Genomic DNA, 21126 nt, shown 5'->3' with positions numbered 1-21126 from the left:
CCTCCCATCAACAAATCAGCATTGATGATAGATGCAAGTATTCCTGGTGCCAAACAAGGAAAGCTTAATAGCTACGCAAAATATGCTGACAACTTGCTCGCAAACTCAGTTCAGAAGCAACGGTAGTGATGGCCGACTGCCTCATCATTAGGAAGAATGTAGAAACTGAATTTTTTTTAATGAAAATGCTGAGAAGTTATATAGAAGAGCAGCAATCTATTCTTCAAAGTGAAGCCTACATAAGCTCAGATTTTTAATTTGCCAAATCTAAAGACAGGCTTCACATTTATTTGGATGTCCCATTTTAATAGCCACCCCAACAAAAATGATGATAAATATATTATAAATACATATTTTTCTATATCTTGCATATAGGTCCTATGCATTTCATCTGGATGGATGGATAGGCCTATTGCATTCCTTTTTAATTCTTCACTTGAACTTGGCATTTCTCTATTATGATCCTTTTGTAAGTGCAAGAATTTAGGTCAGCACATTTTTTCTGCCCCTGTAAAGTAACATGGGTAAAATTAAGATTCAAGCACTTTAAAATAGATTTCAATTGTGTGAAGAAAGTAATCCATTTCTATAAAATATTGGAAATTGGAATGCTCACTATTGAAACCAATCTCTTTTCAAAAATATTTTTTCGGTTTCTTTCATTGAAACTGTAGATGATTCAGCTTTATATTTTTCACTGGAAAAAAAGTGAAAGTACCCTAAACTTTCCTGATCCACTTGTCACACAATGACATTGAGCTTGGACCCACTTCACAGACACACACTTAATTACATTTTGCTCCCAAGCACTGATTGAATTTGACAGAGTTAGTTGTTGTAACAAGTGGAATTCCAACTTTGTGTAGGGGTCAGTGGGGTCACCCGCCACTTACAGGTTTTGTACTGTGACAGGACAAAAGAGGCGCGAGGGTGGAATCACATGGGTGGAGATGGACTTTGCAAGGAGCAAATTGGAAGATTGGGTCCTCCCATGGCGAACAAGTTCACGTTCCCATCATGCAACCATGACTTGATTTAGATTTGCAGTAAATATTCTGTTTTTATAAATAATGCTTACAACCTGTACAATTTTACATACAGGAGAGGTATATGGGTCCAAAATTCAGATTTTCGACCAATAACAACAACTTTCTTTTTTCATCATTTGATACATTTTTCAAGCAAATAATGGGTTTCCTACCTTTTCTCTCAAGGCCGAATTATGAACAACAAAACATTTGCAAGTTTCAACTTATCATGTTTCTTGGAAAAATCATCATCCTAGTACACAGAGTATTTCCCAAGAAAGGACTTTCAAGATCACTTTGGTAAATAACCAAAATACGGTAAACCAATCAGATTGGCACATCAGCTGAACTAGCCCTGTTATGATTAGGTGCTAATTGGTGTGACTACCATCGTCATGGAAACAGCCAAGCTGCTGTGCCAACATCAATTGTTGGCTTCAAGCTGTGAAGAAGAAAGAATACAAGTCTAGATGTATTCCTGGACCCCCTGATTTGTTGAAGTTTGTTTTGAACTCAATACTTCGGTTGTCTGAATGGATTGCCGATTAGTGAAAACAAAACATGTGACATGGTGACATAATGTAGTCCTACAGTGTACATGATACATTTTCAAGCACCATACAAAAAAATACAATCCATATACATATCAAACAAAAAGATTTTCAGATGGTCTATAGATTTTAACCATTTCCAGTATCAAAATTGGCAAAGGTAATCGGGTGATTCTTGGTCAGTTCATGGGAAATAAACAAATCGGTTATTTTGTCAATGAGTATTGCAGACTACACTAAAAATTCAATCATCTGACATAAGCAGGATTAAAATCTTTCAATGTTTGTCCATTCTGTATTAGGAATTTAAAGGGATGGTCCGGAATGAAAGTATTTATAGCTTAATAAATAGAGTAGAATTCACTGAGCAAAATCGGATAACAAATAATAAAGTTATTGAAGTTTAAAGTTTAGCAATATTTTATGAAAGCAGTCGTCATGAATATTCATTAGGTGGGCTGATGATGTCACATCTCCACTTGTTCTTTTGTATTTTATTACATGACTTTAGGTTTATTCAAATTTTTTCCTCTGAGAACTAGAAAAATTGGATTGACAACTGGTTTAGTGCATTAGATATATATTGCTGCAAGTCTGCAACTTATTTGATTATAAGGGAGACATATTATTCACAGAAGTATGAAATAATGAAGAAAAAATTATTTTATGTAATAACATAACAAAACGGAAAGTGGAGATGTGACATCATCAGTCCACCTAATGAATATTCATGATGATTTTTTTTTCACAAAATATTGCTAAACTTTTAACTTCAATAACTTTATTTGTCATCCGATTTTGATGAAATTTTCAGGATTTTGGTCAGTGAATTCTACTCTATGCATTAGATATAAATATTTTCAGCCCGGACCACCCCTTTAAAGCCGACTTTGTAAATTCCATGAACTTCCATATATAGTTTTACAAATTTTAACTGAGCTTAAATTAATCCAAGGCTAACTAGGGCTATGGCCTTGGATGCACTACTCATTCAATTTGCCTTGATGCCCCTCTCAATACATGGTTTCAGACTGCTTGTCAGTTCCAGGTTATTTGGGCAGTCTGAAAGCAAATTACACATAATCTCCCCAAAGAAAATACCCGCTAAATAGTAGGTTCTTGTCAAAATAATGAGAAATTTTGCTGGGATTTTCCCAAGATCGCAGGTATTTTGGCAGTGTGAAAGCAAATAACAAAAACTTTTAACCCAGCGTGTAGTTGGGTGCAGGCGCCGTGGGTGGCTCAGTGCTGAGCTAGCAATTTTGAATCTCGTGCCTTGCTTGCTTATCAGCCAACACACTGCGCATGCTCACAACTTCAGGAACTTATTCCGAAGGGTATGATTTGGGGCGGTGTGTATGCAAAAAAAAATAATGGGTAATTTTTAGTCTGAAAAAGTTTCTGTAATTTAATGGGGATTCTTGTGATTGAGGCGGTTTGAAGCCACCTATTGGCCTTGCTTGTTTTTTGGGGGGTGCCCCTAAGCCCCTTTCTGTTTTTCCATTTTTATTGAAATCCTAAAAATTTTGCATTCTAAGGTCAGACCTACTGTAGGGGACTATACATAAATCTCTGATGTTATAAGCCTCCATATTTCATGAAGGATACTAGTTGTTCCATAACTTTCTCCTGCATATATGATTTTAATCAAATTGTTGGTGTAAAATTTGCCTCTTTATGTCTTTTTATTCAATTAATATTAGACAAGGTTTTCCCCATTGATTACAAGAGCTGCTAATCCAAAACTAAAACTAACTACAGAATAAAATGCAACAATTGGGACTTAATATTTGAATTTAATACCTTAACAAGTTTAATATTATGAAAGTTATTTCAGTTTGAGGCAAGCACACTTCAATGTTCTATGAAAATGAAAATATCAAAACTAGCACTGAAGAAATTTAGAGCCTGGTGCATTTTAAAACCAAAATACCTAGTTACAATCAATGTTTGCCTTGGTAGGGAGCAAATTTGTGCAACACTTGTTATGTTTGTGAGCAGTAAATGGGCCTGGTTTAAATGCAGGGAATGGAATCAACAAGTTAAACTGAGACATCAAGTTCTCTGTTGAACAATTTCAAGGCTTCTTTCCTAAAATATGTCAGGTATGCACATATACTGATTACAAGGCCCAATGTCAATTGCTTAATAACTTTGACACACAAACAAAGAACTTCTCAAAGTCATGGAAAATGGAGCAGAAAAATTGCAGAGATTAAATTAAGTATTCTGAAAATAAAGATGTCAACATAATTTGGTTCATAAAGAGCTTTCACTTGAACTACCACTTTTTTTTAAGTCAAGGACAGATGTTTTGTACATGAATGATGTGTATACTTGAAAGTCTGAAAAATACTATCAACGAATTGAATTGATTTACACTAGACTTGTAGCTACAATGAGCCAAAATGACCATGGGTTGTTAAAACAAATTACGAATGCCAATCCAAATTGTTAACACTTAACATGACAACCCCTCCCCTGAGCCAAAATTATTTGAATGTTGATTGTTTCTATTTTAAATAAGATATTTGTTGTCATTTCCATGTGGCTTTATTTTATCAACTGACAGACTTCCTCTCTAGATGATAGGATAGAGTAGACTGGAATCAGATTAGGGAAGGATATACATGAATAATCCAAACGTCATACTAGCACTTGCTGGAGGATATCCACTCTGCTAATGATTGCCAAAGATTGTCATTCGGCCTGTTTTCATCAACCCTTATTCAAAAAGTTGAGTGCACTAGATGATCTGGGTACTTATAAACCTGACCAGGGTGCCATTTCATAGCTACACACGACCTCAGAGATGACTCAGACTGGTGACTTTTTCTTACGCTAAATGAAATCATATTGCACAAACTTTTCATTATAACTTTTAACATGCTAGAATGACAGGGCAGTTTCTATTCTAACCCTAATCAAATCTTGAAAGATACAGCTGATTGTTGGTAATAAGAATTGAATCTAGTCAGTCTACATGGATTGGATTCATATCTAATGGAATCAAAATGATTAGAACTCCAAGAAACAGTCATATCAGTCATCAGTCATGCATAGAGACATGCCTATTATCAAAACTTATGAGTGGCTTTTCATGAAACACCACCTAGAAATTACAGATTTGTAAAGAGGTTGCAATTTGGGGGTAATTTGTTGGTTTCATCTTTAGATTGCAAGCTGTAGTATGGCATGCTCCAGAACAAATTCCCAGGCGAAGGAAGATCTACTCAGGGTTTGGCCTGGGTTAATTCTTTTCATATTGAGGACATTTGAAACACATATCGCGTTTACATGCTACCCCAGCTTCTGGGACTAACCCACAATGCAATCTGACTCGCCTTTTTTTCTGTGTGTGTAAACGCGATTACCTTGCACCGCAAGAAAGAGCTGACGTGCCCTTTTTGCTTCGCCGAAATAGTAGAATCAGACCTGCAAACTTGGCCTGATGAAAACCCATCTAGTGAGGATTGAGCCTTGAAAGGTTGTTCACAATTCATCCAATGGATCATCAGTGGTCTCAACATCAAGGATATTTAATCCTTATTTTGGATAATCCCGTGCAGATCATCAATATTTTTGAAAAGCATACATGTATAGAGAATGACATTCATTTCATGATTGTGATTATCAAGTGTCTACAATCTAATCTTTCTAATATAGTGCTGATAATACACTGATGGCATGGGAATGGTGCACAAAGCTCCAGCCTCCAAATAACTAAAATATTTCAATACATTTTAGAGATTTGAAATATAGACAAGACTGAAAAATAAATGTCAAACAAAATAGGAACATATCCTCTCACAAAATTCAGATTAGTTGACAATTTTAGATTCATGGATAGACACATAAGTTGCATTTTAAATTTACAATTCCAAAATCTCAAATTTCAAGTCTATATCTCTGGAAAGTTTGTTTATTCACTGAAAAATCTTACTAAATATTTCTAAACTACATAATTCTGATAAACTTCATTTTTAAACTCTAAATCAAGCATATTATGCAAAAGGTTTAGACTGACGATCCAAAAGCTCAAATCATATGCGCCACAAAGAGAGAAGGTTCCCATGACCTGGAATCTTTACAAGTTGTCATCTTACATGGAGAAGGTCAAATTCGGGGTCACTTTGTAAAAACTCAAATCCCCCAAAAGTAAAAACCTATATAGCTGGCCAGGTCTAAAGCTTCATTTGCACTTGCGATGTCTTTTCTTCATAAAGTAAAAGAAAAAGAGACACCGTTCTCACTACCTTCCTAAAACTAGTTTAGTGGAAACTAGTTTAATGTGTAATGAGAACAGTCGAAGCAATCTTGGAAGCGATCTTCCAAACCGGTTCATAAAACCACCTCTTGATGTAGTTTTCAATATATTTGCCTCGTTATTGGTTTTAGCGTGAGGACACAACCGTTCTCTGGGAAGTAATCTTCGCACATTTTGAGCACGCTACTCCACACGACAGGTGTAGAATGCCTACGCTGCGATTTCTAATTTCATGCTAAACGTGTCACCCCACTGAGAGCGTTTCCATAGCAACAAGATTGCTTTACGTGAAATTATTTTGAAAACCACTTTCGTGTGATCAAATGGGAACGCTAGCAAAGCAATCTTCCAAAATGGTTTCCTGAACCAATATCCAGTAAACTAGTTTGAGAAAGGATAATGAGAACGATTTAATGCAGGTATTTTCACCATTTATATTTGTCCATACAACAGGTTATTTGAAAACAGTCTTTTGACTTCTACAAATAAAGGATGGTTATTTGGTAAATTCTTAACAACTAAAAGTGTGGAAGTAGTTGCTTCAAAAAAAAACCTAAGGAGGAAATACTCAAAGTCTATCATTTATTCATTCCTTCATGTAGGTCTACAATATGTATAGCTTTGTGCTCGACTCCTCAGGCAGCTCATTCTCTTCAATTTGTCCCTCTTCAAAATACAGGCACACACATAGGCCTATTTTATGAGCATGTACAGGCCTAATAGCATCCCAACATGCCTGCACTTGACATTGTGAGGCTTTGCCTTCTTCCTCAAAGAAGGGGTAAATTCTCAAAGAGGGAGTACATTATGGGGATAAGCAGAGGTGAAAAGGGGATGCTAGAGAGGGGTGGATTTATATGATCCCAGCCACATGGTACACAAGTGAAACTTTCTGAAACTGAAAAGGGAAATATGGAGGTATATTTAGATGAGGTACAGAACAAGAGAAGGGAGGAAGTGAGAAAGAAATCTGAACTAAAGGTATCAAAGGATGAGCAAAAGACTTAGGAGGGTTGGCGGGGAAGTTCACCCTGATAACAAGATGGTCTTTCCAAAAAAATCAATAAAACTTACTGCTTGCTGTGAAATTTCTTGGACTTATGAAAAGTAAGGCCTGAAATTGCACTTCAGACTTTCTTTTGGGGAGAGGGGTATTGTATGTACTTTGATTTTAAACTAGGAAATGCCTTGTTTTTCCGTTCTGATTGAGCTATAATTCCTATGGCATATTTTCTTATCATGTGGGTATGAAACCATCTAATGATTTGGGGTTAGTTCACATTACAAAGTGTGTTCAGGCAGCGCATGTTATCAAAGATTCAACGTTGCAGGACTGAATTTGTGAATGTTCCATCCTGTACCTAATGTTGAAAACTATGAAAGAAAATGGGGCAATTTCTATGCACAATGTCAAAGATTGTCAAAGTTGTTGTCAGAACCTGTTTGCCATTTTTTTCCTGTTCAAGCATTCTGACAAAACGAAGCTGGAGGGCTAGTAATAGGTTTGTGTTGGTTGACCTCGAATGACCCTTTTTACAGATTTCCACCACTAAGCAAACAAGAAAAGACCTCTTGTTCTGAATGGAGCACCGAAAATGGAATAAACCCCCATGAATTACTCTGCTTAGCAAAACCCCAAAGGAAGAAAATGCCGAACTTGATTAAAAACAACTGGTCTCTGCATTTTTTCAGTTACAAATTTACAATCCACATGATAAGGCATGGAAGAATGAAGACCTTTTTTATTTATTTTGTGCAAGTGAAGCTGTGTATATAGCCCAGGCCTACATGCATCAACAATTAGGGCAGACAGGCCAGTATAAAGAAAAATTATGGAGAGCAAAAAAATATGCCACAATTTGTCCTTGTTAAAGGTATTGTTTAACTTTGTGAGCAGCCCATTTAAAAAAATTCTCAAACCAAGATGAAACATGTGTACAAGTGCATGTATTAGAACTAATAAACCCTGAAAACAACCATTATTGAGAATGAAAAGCAAAAACTACAAGGCAAACCCCGATTTTGTAAATAGGCGTCTTATAGACACCTAAATAGTACACATAAGTGTATGGGATGAAATTAAGATGGTGTTTCCGGTCACTTTATATTTCAATTTTTGAAGCACTGAATCATTATTTTCAATAATCATTTTTGTAACATATCACACACACAGGTGACAAGTGTGACCTTCTAGCTAAGATTTTTTTTAAGTCAAACCAATGTTAACCAATTACTTTAACAGTGCATTAACATTTTGTTATGTAAAATTACTCAGAATAAGATGGTACTGCACAGGACTGCAATGTATTTTCATTTTGCTCACACTCCAGATGATGGTAACGATGTTGTTTGCCTTGACTATACAGACTTAACTACAGAGATCAATGAAAAGCAGATCACCAGCTTGCATTAGATACTCAAATCTACATTTCATCATCTGGTTCGCTTTTTAGATATCAGACAGCAACATTATAGAATTATGCTAATTACTCAATGCACTTTGTCCTACATAAATGTATTCACAAATAAGCTTTGAGCAGGGAGGTAGAAAATCAAATGTGCAGATAACACCAACAAGAATCAGCAGTGAATTATATTTTACAAAATAACCTGCAACCTGACTGACTCTGATCATTACATTTAAATCCCATGGGATCAATCAACCCCCTTTCCACCAATCCACAGGTAATCTGCACTATCAGCAGTAATATAATCCCTCCCTAAATAAAAATACTTGTTCAAAATGTACCTTTCAGCAAAAGAAATACAAGGTTTATTCATGTAAACATATCAATACATTCTAATCCTCATAAAACAGCTATGCTACCATAAAGAAAATCAAGGAAAATCTTGCAAGAACATGCATCTTTCACATATTTTCTAAGGAATATCCAAACAGAAGCATGAAAGTCCATTGATGTCCAGGGTGAGAGCGCTTTCGACCACCCAAAAAAGGTATTGAAATGCATCCATTAGGCTGAGATTATGAGGGGCCCTGGCAGAGGTAAATCAAATGGAGAGATAGCAGGGAGGAACCATGCTCCAACCATGGTTTGTAGTCAGTTTTCGATAGACATAACCAGATTATGATGGGCGTGGCAGCTACATGTAGTTTCATAGTTCTATTAACAAAGAAACACTGAAGAGGATCTAGAGAGATGGCGGCGTTCCCGATTCGCGACAGAGGAAGTGGATCCCCCAAGTTATGAACTTTTATGCAAGACTGGTGAAATGTTCTCCAGCTATGCCCCAAACTTTTTTTTTTGCTGTAATAACCTGCAAACCAAATCAAGTTTTGTCAAAAAATGAACTTTGCAATTCAGGCATTCAGTTGCTTGATCTCATAACACAAAATCTAATCTATAAACATTTCAACTTTCAGAATTAGAATTAGCACTCAAAAACATATCCCCCAGTACCAGTAAGTTACAAGCAGCTTTGAGAAACTGAATTCATACAATTAACATGCACTAGTAACTGTCACCCCCCCCCTCCCCCGGGAAACTAAAATTCAGATGGTAAACTAGCACATCATTAGGTGGTTTCAGACCGCCTCGAAGTTCGCCAGTTCCAGGTATTCTCTGATCGGGAAATTTACACCGATCAGAAAATACCAGGTATTTTGGTAATGTGAAAGCAAACTACGCGTAATTTCCCCGAAAGAAAATACCCGCTAAATAGTAGGTACTTGGCGAAATTACGAGAACTTTCGTGGGGATTTTTCCAAGGTCGCAGGTATTTTGGTGATGTGAAACCAAATTACGGGAACTTTTAGCCCAGCGAGTCGTTGGGCGCTGCGGCGTGGGTGGCTGCTGGGATAGTGATTTTGAATCTCGCGCCTTGCCTGCTTATCAGACCATACTGCGCATGCTCGTAACTTCGGGAACTTATCCCGAAGGATGTGTTTCGGGGCGGTGTGAATGCAGGAATAATTAACGCGTATTTTTTAGCCTTAAAAAGTTCTCGTAATTTAACGGGGATTCTTGTGATCGAGGCGGTTTGAAACTACCTAATGATGTGGAGCTCATCCAGCATCTCGCAACAAAATTTAACACAATTTTAATTTCATCCCAGTTGACACTGTAGTGAATTATATTGGTGACATAAATTGAGGATATAGCATTGAAATTGATGAAGAAATGACATTGAAGCATTTTTTTGTGATTTATGAATAAATTTTATTTGAATTAAGTATTAATAATTATCTAGTCAAGTTTCTTTAACTCTGTGTAGATCCTTGGTGAACCTAATGTAGCTCTCAGATGGAACAAAAAATTCACTGCAATCTATTTGTCATGGATCCCCCTGCTTTTCAAGCCTCTGGCTTTTCTAGGGTGTTTGATCCTCACATTTTACAATGTACATATCTACTCATGTGATTTTTTACCTAATAAATAAATTGAATTAAAAAAAAAATGATTAAAGAAGAAAAGCATTTTATGTGAATTTTTAAAAATATGAATAAATTTCCCATTAATTAGCATAAAAATTGTTCTAATCAAAATTTCAAAATTCTGTGAAGAAGATTGGTGAACCTCATGAAGCTCGAGCAGATGGAAGAAAAAAAATCTAAATCGGTCAACATATAAAGAAGAGGAAGCATTTTATGTAAAATTTTAGAAATATGAATGAATTAATTTCCCATAAATTAGCATAAAAAATGTTCTAGTCAAAATGTCAAAATTCTGTGAAGAAGATTGGTGAACCTCATGAAGCTCTACCAGATGGAAGAAAAAAATCAAAATCGGTCAACATATATAGAAGAAGCATTTTATGTGAATTTTTAAAAATATGACTAAATCAATTTCCCATAAATTAGCATTAAAATTGTTCTAATCAAAATTTCAAAATTCTGTGTAGAAGATTGCTGAACCTCATGAAGCTCTTCCAGATGGAAGAAAAAAGTCAAAATCAGTCAACAAATAAAGAAGAAGCATTTATGTGAATTTTTCAAAATATGCATAAATTAGCATAAAAATTGTTCTGGTCAAAATTTCAAATTTCTGTGTAGAAGATTGGTGAACCTCATGAAGCTCTACAGGTTGAAGAAAAAAAATCATTCCACAAATAAAGAAAAAGAAGCATTCTATGTGAATTTTCAAAAACATGCATGAATTAATTTCGCATAAATTAGCATAAAAATTGTTCTAATCAAAATTTCAAAATTCTGTGTAGAAGATTGGTGAACCTCATGAAGCTCTACCAGATGGAAGAAAAAAAAATCAAATTCGGTCAACAAATAAAGAAGAAGAAGCACTTTTTTGTGAATTTTGAAACATGTGCATAAATTAACATATTTAATGGATTTCAAATTCTGTGTAGAAGTTTTGAATCCCCCGCCTAGTGCTATCATATAAAGCAAACAGAATTGAAATCGGACTTGAAATGGAGAAGTAGTAGCATTTTAAAATCGTGGACGGACGACAGACGCCACGGCATAAGCTCATCTTGCCCTTCGGGCCGGATGAGCTAAAAATTATGTATAAAAATTCTTTCAGTTTACATAGTTTCATTTCAAGCTAAACATCTTCACATTAAAATAGGCAAGTCAATACACTACAATATGTCAACAGGAGGTACATTTAGAATAGCAATAGCTCCTGTAAGCCAATTATTGTAGGATGCTTCATCAGTTCACCTGGTAAGAAGGTTACTAAAAGTGTGCAACACCAGAGTTTAGATAGAGACTATTCAACTGGCCAATGAATGCAGACCTACAAAAACTTTGCACCAATCAATGAATGGTATTTGTGTTAAGGTGACAACAATGAATGTGCTGAACTGAAACTGGACATTCAATTTAGGACATTCAAAGCAGACTTATCAAGTATAGTACTAGTATCATTTGCAATGTGCAATGCAACTATGCAAGAATGCATAACTTGTTGATTAGGTAGTGAAATGAAAAGCATCATATAAGATACAAATCTTATATCAAACAGTTCTCAGATAAGTATCAATAAAGATTTAGATCCTTGGTGTCTTAAAAAAAACACCTCACAGTTTTAGTTCAAAGCAGTATGTACACTTCAATACATTGTCCTATACCTGGTGCCTATTAAAACCTGGTGATAGCTTCTAGGATTAACATATAACTTGCCATCAACACCCATGACAATGAAATGAACCTCAACCGGGAAATTGGAACAATCCTTACTCTCTCATTTCTTCGTCTTCTCGAAGAGCCTCTCATTTTGTGTGAGCTTCATGATTGTACAAGCTTGCCTACATTACAATCATCATTTCCTGGCAACTACCATGTGTACACTGTGTAAACTGCACCTTCACTCAGGTCAATGACACTGTGTAAATTGAGTCAATCTTTAGCAAACTCCATGTTTAACCACACACAGATAACAAATAGGAGACTGCAGCATCTTCTTAAAGTTGGTTATTAAAAAAAAACAGAAGTTCACACAGATCTATCTTAAGCCATGAAACAACCACAGGTCAATTCCTTAGCAATATAATGTGCAAGGCCAAGGCCGTGGTCAATATAATACTGGAACATATGACCTGAAAATTTAAAATAGGAATTCCAAATTCACATAAATTTTTAAACTAAGGTCAAAGTTAGAAAGGAGGTCTAAACCTGATTTTACTTAATCTGTAGAAATTGTATTCAATTCATCAAAATGCATGAAGTATTAATGAAAATCTAATTATGAGTTCTACAGATCAATAGGCCTAGATATCAGTAAAATGGTTCAGGAACAGGTGTGAAGTTTTTTTTTTCTTCTTCCTTATTCTGGTAATCTCTAAGCAGCAATATAGAGCTAGTACAAACAGAAAAGAATCACATATTCACAATCAAGTTGTCCAGGTGTGGCTCAAAAGGATGTACAACACACATAAGACCAGTCACAATAAACCATCAAAACATAATTTAAGATGTTGAAGCAGTTCTGCAGATGATTTAAACAAATTTCATAAGGAGCCATGCCATGTTTTTCATTCTTGACACAGAAAATGGTTAATTTATAACACAAATTCATGTCATATTTTTAATCTGATTAATCCCCCCCCCCCACCAACAGTTTGATCAGACTCTTGTTTAAATAAAAATCAATGTTTTTACTCTTTCTCAAAGATTTGGAAATTTGGCTTTTTAATCAACTTGAACTCAAGGTATACTATCCCATTCTGCATCATTTCAGAACAAAGAATACATCTAGAGTTATACCAGGAAAATGTAGATTGAGCGATGGAGCTATCAGTCTCTGTACTACATTTCCATGATTCTTCCTCTAGACATTCCAATAATTACCTGCTGTGGTAGTTGACTCTGGTTCCTTAGGTGTCACATCCACCTTCACCTCCATCTCTTCAGTCTTATCTGGCTCTGTTGTGTCAGTGTTCGGTACTGGTTCTGGACTTGGTATTTCCACTGCATCAGAAGTAGGATCTACAGTATCTCCAGCCTCTTTTGCATTTGAAGATACAAGATCATCACCACAACCAGAGGCCAATTCTTCTTGGGTTTCCAACTGACTATCAAGTCCTGTATCATTCATAGAAACTGTTCCATCAAGTTGATCTAGGCCTATTCTATCACTTGCAATACTTTCACTGTATTCACTGGGAGTAGCATTACCTTGATCACCCAGATCATTGGTTTTGATAGTTTGCTTCTTCCTGTTTTTCTTATCCTTTTTCTTTTTCTTTTTCTCTGGTGAAACATCAGGATCACTGCCCGTACTTGTGGCACTCACATCACTACCGAATGACAAACGGCTGCTGAACTTTGGCATGTGAATGTGTAAACCACCTGAGAGAAATCCCTTCTTCTTCTTAGGTGATTTACCCGAATCAATGCTGTCTGTTTCTTCATCTTGGCCATCATGATGTTCCTGCGAAATGGGCGATTCAGATGAGACCTTGTTATCATTCCTGAGAGAATCCACGCCTGCGGGAGAATCACAACCACCCGCCGGTGAGGGGCAAGCCTCGTCGGGTGTTCCTTCCCCGTTCACTACGACACTAATTTCGGCAGCGTTCATTTTCGGGTCCATTGAGTTTAGAGTTTCTCCTCCATTCACATGAACTTGAGATCCAGAGACACTTTCTTCCGCGCTCACATTGTTATGTTTTCCCTCCCCTGATCTGTGCTTTCTTTCTTCTGCTTCGTTTAGCTCCGACAGCATCTCATTCTCAACCTCGCAAATCACGGAATTACATTTTACTCCATCCACCACTTTCCCGTCGGGCTCCGCCCTGTCACCCAGTTCATTCTCATCATCAATCCTTGTGTTGGAGTTCACCTCAAACTTTGAAATGATCGAATTTGATTCTACACTAGTCGACATTTTTCAATCAAGATGAAGAATCTAGAACTCGATATACAACAACGGTGTCCATGAATGAAGATGAGACTTCATGATCTCCAGACTCTCACTCAAATCAATTCAATTTTCAGTTTTCGGCAGGGTGCTAAGGCACTCTTGTTTCAAGACCAATGTCACAATCAGAGATGTCCTCAAGTAGACGAGATCAAATTCTACACTTAAACAAGAACCAAAACCAACATTTGTAGAGGACTAACGATGTTGGGTCTTGGAGTTGGAGGTTCCACGAGCCTTTTCAGAGTTGTGTAGTCTACGGCAGTACACACATCCAATGCCAATTCGAAGCACTGAATGATCAAATTTCATCCCGGATCCCATGGCCGTCGCCAAAAATGGGACGAAACCGCGATGATGATGTTGATGTTGTCAAACGAAATCGGGGTGCTCACACACAATTTGGGAATCCAACCACATGGATTTTCACACACAGAGAAAGTTTACTACGAACTCGGTTGCAGGGTTATCGAAAAACACAATCCAACAACAGTTATTTTCATTAACTGCGCTTCGTGCACGTAACATCTGTATTCGAGGGTTGGTGCAAAGCGTCGACTCCAAATCAGTGATAACTTTCTGCGTATAAAATGGATAGCTTGCGCGCGTCAGCTGTTCCAAGCTTCGACAGACCCCCGCTGATTAAAAGTTTGCTCACTATTGATACCATGGAGCATCCACGGTGATGAATTCAATAATAAAGTAACATTTCAACCCCTAATTTCATAAACGGAACATCCAGTTGGTCAAACCTCATCATCACTTCCTCAACCTCAAGATTGTATACAGAATAATTGGTATCACATTTATTCAATTTGTCTTTCAAGTAAATTAGTACAAGAAAAAAATAAATCAAGAATGATTGGTTGATTGATTAATTGATTGATTGATAATGATTGATTGATGGATGGATGGTTGGTTGGTTGGTGGGTGGGTTGGTTGGTGGGTGGGTTGGTTGGTGGGTGGGTTGGTGGGTTGGTGGGTTGTGGGTTGGTGGGTTGGTGGGTTGGTTGGATTATTATAAGTAGGCCTACTGATTTGATGTAAAGTATCAAATTGCATTGACAGGATAACCCATGAAAACAGATGACTTTATTTCCAATGGGGTCCTTATGCAGAAATTGATGACAAAGTACATTTATGAAAACATTTACAAACTATACGTTAAAAAACTTGGCCACTAAATTATTTTAAAAATCGTAAAACTTAGGCACAGTACATAAAAAGAAAAAGACAAATAAGTTTGATATCTAAACTTTCACGCAAACAACAAAAATGATGAAAACTATACAACTGGGCCTATATCACGCTTTATAAAATGCTTAACATTTCTGTTAAAGAGTGGTGACCTGACGTTACTTAAATACATTTTAAAATGTGAAAAAGTTTTCACCAATCTAACATGATTATGGAGAGAAATCCAAACCATTAAAATAAAATGCGTTTCCAATTTGACCCGTTCTCTTTGGTAGGTCTACAACAAAATTAAATTGACTTTTTCTCTTTTTGTGCCAATTAATAAACACTAGATGACCGAGTAAAAATGTTTGAAATATTATCAAAAAATATTATCATGATGCTCGTTTGAATAGAAAATTTATGGAAATGGTGCAGTACAGTGGTTGAAACCTGAGGTAAATACGAAGAAAACAGCTCTTACACTTCCCAACATGATTGTGTTTTGAGGTGTAACATAAGAAGTTGATAAATCTTTATACAATCTTAAATCATCTTTAACTTTTACAGCTCTACCCTGCCAAGACTGCTGGGCCATGCTCAGTGGTGTAACTACGGGGGGGGCACGTACCCCCCCCCCATCGGCTGGCAAAAAAAACGGAGAAAAGAAGAAAGAGGAAGAAAAAAAGAGAAACGTAATGGGGAAGAAGAAATGATTGTATTATGTATATCATTTTATATATATATTATATTAGATAAGAAATATTTTTTCATAACTTTATGAAATTAATTTGCTTAGGGTCTATGTGTTCATCATTCCTGGTGCTCGCATTATCTGTTAAATGAGATATATAATCCCGTACCAAAACATTCCGCTTTCAAGTCGACACCAAAAATATTTCCTCGCACTTCGATATACAGTGCGTATCAAAAAAAGATTACACTTTGAAAAAGCCCTGGGAATTAAAAAATATACTACATGTGGGTAATTTTTTCACATATAATCTTGGGTTTGGGTCTCATCTAACCAATGAAAGTAACAGTTTTGACAGAATGTTTCACTTGAGTGAGCACTGTCCGTTTTTGTAAAGCTCGCAGAAATCTGTTTGCGCAGAAATGCTTGTTTCACGCTGTGTCAAGGGGAAAGGGCGAAATCAAACTTACCCTGCACAACATTTCTCATACATTTCCCATGCAGCTTTAGTCAACTGAAATAAAACGGACATTCAAGCAATTTGTAACAATTTTACCACCCAAATTTATATTTCAACACTTAATAAGCACAACCTTAACCCTTTTTGTGCCAGCTGGATCTGAGGACATAACTGAATCTGAACAAAAGTTTATATTAAACATCTCCAGCATTTTTTCATTATGTTTTTATCATTTAAAGTGGGTTTACATTTCATTAATACTTGTTTCATAATTTCATTAACACTTAATACTTGTTTCTCCACACTTTTTCCAAGCTTGACAATGATTAACAAAATGAAAATCAAGCCTAAGCCTTTCATGTAAATCACAGCTCAGTGTAAAGCAAATATCGTCACGATGGCTTCGGTGTGTGGGGGAGTTGGGTGGGCGCAATCCAACTTTCGAAGTGTTTTGGGCAAGAAAAAAAGTTTAAAAAGGTAAAAGATATCTTCAAATCAATTTTACTAGCTAAATTCGATGTGTTCTTTATGATTATGTTCTAATTTTACTCGCATAACTATTTCAAAGTTCTGCGCAAATCACTTTTCACTAACTTTTCAAAAGTAAGAGGTGCTCACTCAAGCGGAAATATTTTTCGACAGTTATATCGTCATTTGCTTAAATGGATCTGTACCAATGTTAAAATGTGGAAAAATCTTCAGGATATTACAAATTTATGATTGTAAAGGATTTTTTCTAAGTGTAAACCTTTTTTTAATACGCGCTGTATAATTGTTTTATGTAGTGACATATGCTTCTTTTTCATGACTTCTTAAAGTGATTGCCCCCTTTTAAGGCCTGAATATAAAACATTTTCTTTCCGTGCTTCCGTTCACATTAGTGAATTGATGAGATATGTCTGCTCTCATAAGTTCCTAAAAACGGTCCTTCAAATGTCACTTTTTTCTAGTCTAAATATTAAAAAACAATTCAGCTCGCGCTTCGCGCTCGCAATCTTTGATTAGTTAGATACGTATTATAATCATGATTACAATGACTACAAAAAGTGTTTCATGTGTTAATTCAAAAGTGTAATTCTAACAAATTAGCAAGCGCTTGGCGCTCGCATTATGTTGAGATATATGCTCTTATGAATTCCCAAAATATATGTAATCCTTAAAATGTCCTCAGTTGGGGTCAATATACAATCAAATTTCAGTTCGCTCTTCGTGCTCGTATTACATGTTTAGTGAGACAGGTACTTGTCTCTTTTTAAGGTCTGAATATCAAAGATTTTCAGCTCGCACTTCGCGCTAGCATTTTTTGATCAATGAGATACATATCCGTTTAATGACAGTTTTTAAAATGTCTTTCTTTTGTCAATATACCTAGCAATTGAGCGCGCTTCGCGCACCCACTAAGTGACTCTAAAATTTTGCTGATGCACCCCCCCCCCATGCCTTGACCCATTGTACGCCACTGACCATGCTGCATTAGCATGCATGTAAAAATTAAACAACATTGTATTAAGGAAAAACTTAATACACGGGTCTATTATAGATTTCATGTTGATGCAATTTTCATAACGATAGAATAATTTCAGTCGAGCATTATACCCTTTCTGACGATAATTCAACCATATAGATGTGTATGAAAGATAGCTTCATCAATAAAGGGCAAATCAACCCCAAAAAAAGTTGATTTGAAGAAAAAAGAAAAAATCAAACAAGCATAACACTGAAAATTTCATCCTAATCAGATGTAAAACAAACAAGTTTTGACATTTTGAAAATTTCGCTTAATTTTACAAAACAGTTGTACTCCTGGTTTGTATGAGACCGATGACATCTTTTGTATTTCATTAAAATCATTTTATTTTTCTTCTTACTGACATGTCAAACATTTTTCCCTGAAAATGTGGAATCACAATTATTTTAACATTATTTTGTGATTCAGACAAGATGGTCTTTGTTGTCAAATATATTTTGAAAAAATATTGTATAATTCAAACAATAAAAAAAAGGAGTTAGGAGCATCATCGACTCTCCCGTTTTGTGACAAATAAGCAAACCTTTAAAAATGCCATAACTTTTTTATTTTCCATCCGATTTTGGTGAAGTAAGTTTTCAGCGTTATGCTTCTTTGAATTTTCTCCATTTATTAAAATCATTTTTTTTACTGGGTTGGACTAGATCTTCAAGTCAGGTGGAAATAATGAGAAAAGGTGAACTTGAATCTCATATAGGGTTGAAAAGTGCAGCTACAGAGTGATTTGCAAAGGAATCCTTTAAGTGCCATCTCACAAATTGTCCATTTTGGAAAACAACACTAAACAAACTGATTAAGGTGGATAGGGCGGATATCAAACAAATTCCCTTACGGTATGCTATTTATAGGCCACTGGCGGATCCAGGGGGGGGGGGGGCATCCGGCTCGTGCCCCCACCCCTTGAGAGCCTATATCAAACTTTGTAATGTATAAATATGCCGTTTTTTCCCAAATGTGCCCCCCCCTGGGAAACCCTGGATCCGCCCCTGAAGTATATAGGCCTACTCTGAAACAGAGAGTCTATACCGTGAAAGCAATTAAAGACCGGCGCACTGGAACCGTTTATTTTTTAGGGGGCCAAAAATCTTGAAGGGGGTACAGTTTTGTAATAATGGGAGATCTACGGCGAGTGAGCGAAGCGACAGAGCGGATGGAGGTTGTGGGAGGGGGACCCCCAGGCGGATCCAGCTATATGGGGGGGGGGCACAACAATATTTTCATTTAAATTTCTCTCAATTGGCAGCTAAGGCTGATTTTTGCTGTAGGTATTTTTGAGGGGGAAGTCCTAATAGAAATAATAGAGCTAATCATTCTTCTTCGTTTTCTTCTCTCCTTCCTTTTTTTTTCTAGGCCGCCAATAGGGGGGGGGGGGGCGGCACTTCGCCCCCCACCCCTGGTTCCGCCTATGACCCCTTCCCCTAGGGACTTTGTGTAAATTGAACATTTAAAGGTCGCAATATAGAGCATTAAAAATAAATCTTGGGAATCAAATATAGTTAAAATTTACTGATTTAATCAAGATGAATTTGTTTGGTTGAGTTTTGACATAACTTACACTTTCTTTAAACTCTCTTGTGGATTAAAACTTTCTTCTAGTTTTTGAATGGCAAATGCTATAAGCAATCTCAGAATGTAAAGGATAATAAAAGAAAATGTATAGTAATGCAATGGCGATTTATTATGAGTGAATTAGACCTAAATATTTAGGTCACATTAGGTTTTGCATGGATGAGAAGTTAATTTGGCACTACGTAGGTGATATTCTATTAAATGAACGTGTAATATCATTTCTCTGAAAATAGTTCCATTCCAATTTTTTTTTGACAAGGGAACTTGACTTTTAAGGATCGTTTGTTATATTATGTGCACAATTATAGTGATCATAATTATAAAGCTGTTCTTCAAGTACAAATATAACAGTGTTGGGTTGCATGATATGAATAAGGAGCTCTGGTAACATTTTTAGAATACTTCAATTGATTTAAAAAGAAACTGCATCAGCTTCAAAAAAAAAATCGAAAGAAAGATTTATAAAGTTGAAACCAGGGGAGTGCTTCATGAATGGACTTCTCAGACGTTTCATCCGACAGTTACCGTATTAACGGTGCTTCTCAGCCAATCAAAGTCAGGGAAAGATGTCAGATCTAACAACTCATCGAATGAAAATGTTGATGCAACGCGCCCCTGGTGAATACGCAAGGTGGGGGTAATCATCATCTTCACAGCTTAGGCATATTTGCAGAATATAGATGGCGACATTTCGTTCAAGTAATAGCGTAACATTGGGCAATATAATTTTTTTGTGACCTCATTTTGCCCTTCATGACAATGAACGAAATTTGGGAATAAAAACAGCAGTTTCATCCTGGATTCTGGACAAACGACAAATTTGCAATTTGTTGTCAGCTCCGAAACCTAGGACGAAACTACCGTTTGGGTTAACCAATTTCAAGGTCAATGGCAGATTGGGGAGCCACTGGCGGATCCAGGGGGGGGGGGCAAAGGTGGCCTGTCCCCCTTTGAGAAGCCCAATTAAAATTTGTAATGTAAAAAATGCCATTAAAATAGAAGCCCCCCCATTGAAAGTGAAGACCTTGTGCCTCCCCCCCTTTGGAAAATCCTAGATGATCCGCCCCTGGGTAGAGCCATAAAAATGTGCTTCTTGAATAGATGAAGGTCAATCATCGTAACTCTAGTAATCAAACGCAAGCTACTTTGTTTAACCAATTAGAAGCACACACTTGGAACAAACTTTATTGAATGATATATTTTATCGCCTTATTTACTTCACAATTTAACAGGCATGTTTACATGGTTATATCCCTGGTATAATCAAGGAGATTTCACTGTATCTCTCCTTAGTATAATGGTATGTTCGAAAATATATTTGCACCAAAATGTTGTTCCAACATGTCCGACGCCAAAGTGAAAACCACAAGCACTTTGTTTCAGGTAGGAAAGTTATTTGACTCTCGTAAAAAGACAATCTCAGTATACAAAGGTTTATTTTTTTTCATAAAACTTAATTTTTTATTCTTATGTCTACATACTGTCGAATGAATCAGATTTGGTTCCGACGAGGG

The 21126-nt window shown here is 36.3% G+C and overlaps 1 protein-coding gene across 2 annotated transcripts in view; it reads right to left on the bottom strand.

Annotated features, from left to right (window-relative positions):
• Window positions 1–14512, bottom strand: part of LOC121424809 (neuroblast differentiation-associated protein AHNAK-like) — a 43950-nt gene extending 29438 nt beyond the window's left edge. For both annotated transcript variants that reach the window (XM_041620598.1, XM_041620599.1), the window contains exon 1: window positions 13114–14512. In XM_041620598.1, coding sequence (XP_041476532.1) covers window positions 13114–14152 — 1039 coding nt within the window. In that variant the 5' untranslated portion in view covers window positions 14153–14512. The remainder of the gene's footprint in view (window positions 1–13113) is intronic.
• Window positions 14513–21126: the final 6614 nt, after the last annotated feature.

This window comes from Lytechinus variegatus, chromosome 12, assembly GCF_018143015.1.
Source record: "Lytechinus variegatus isolate NC3 chromosome 12, Lvar_3.0, whole genome shotgun sequence".
NCBI lineage: Eukaryota > Metazoa > Echinodermata > Echinoidea > Temnopleuroida > Toxopneustidae > Lytechinus > Lytechinus variegatus.
This window is presented reverse-complemented; position numbering and strand designations above follow the sequence as displayed.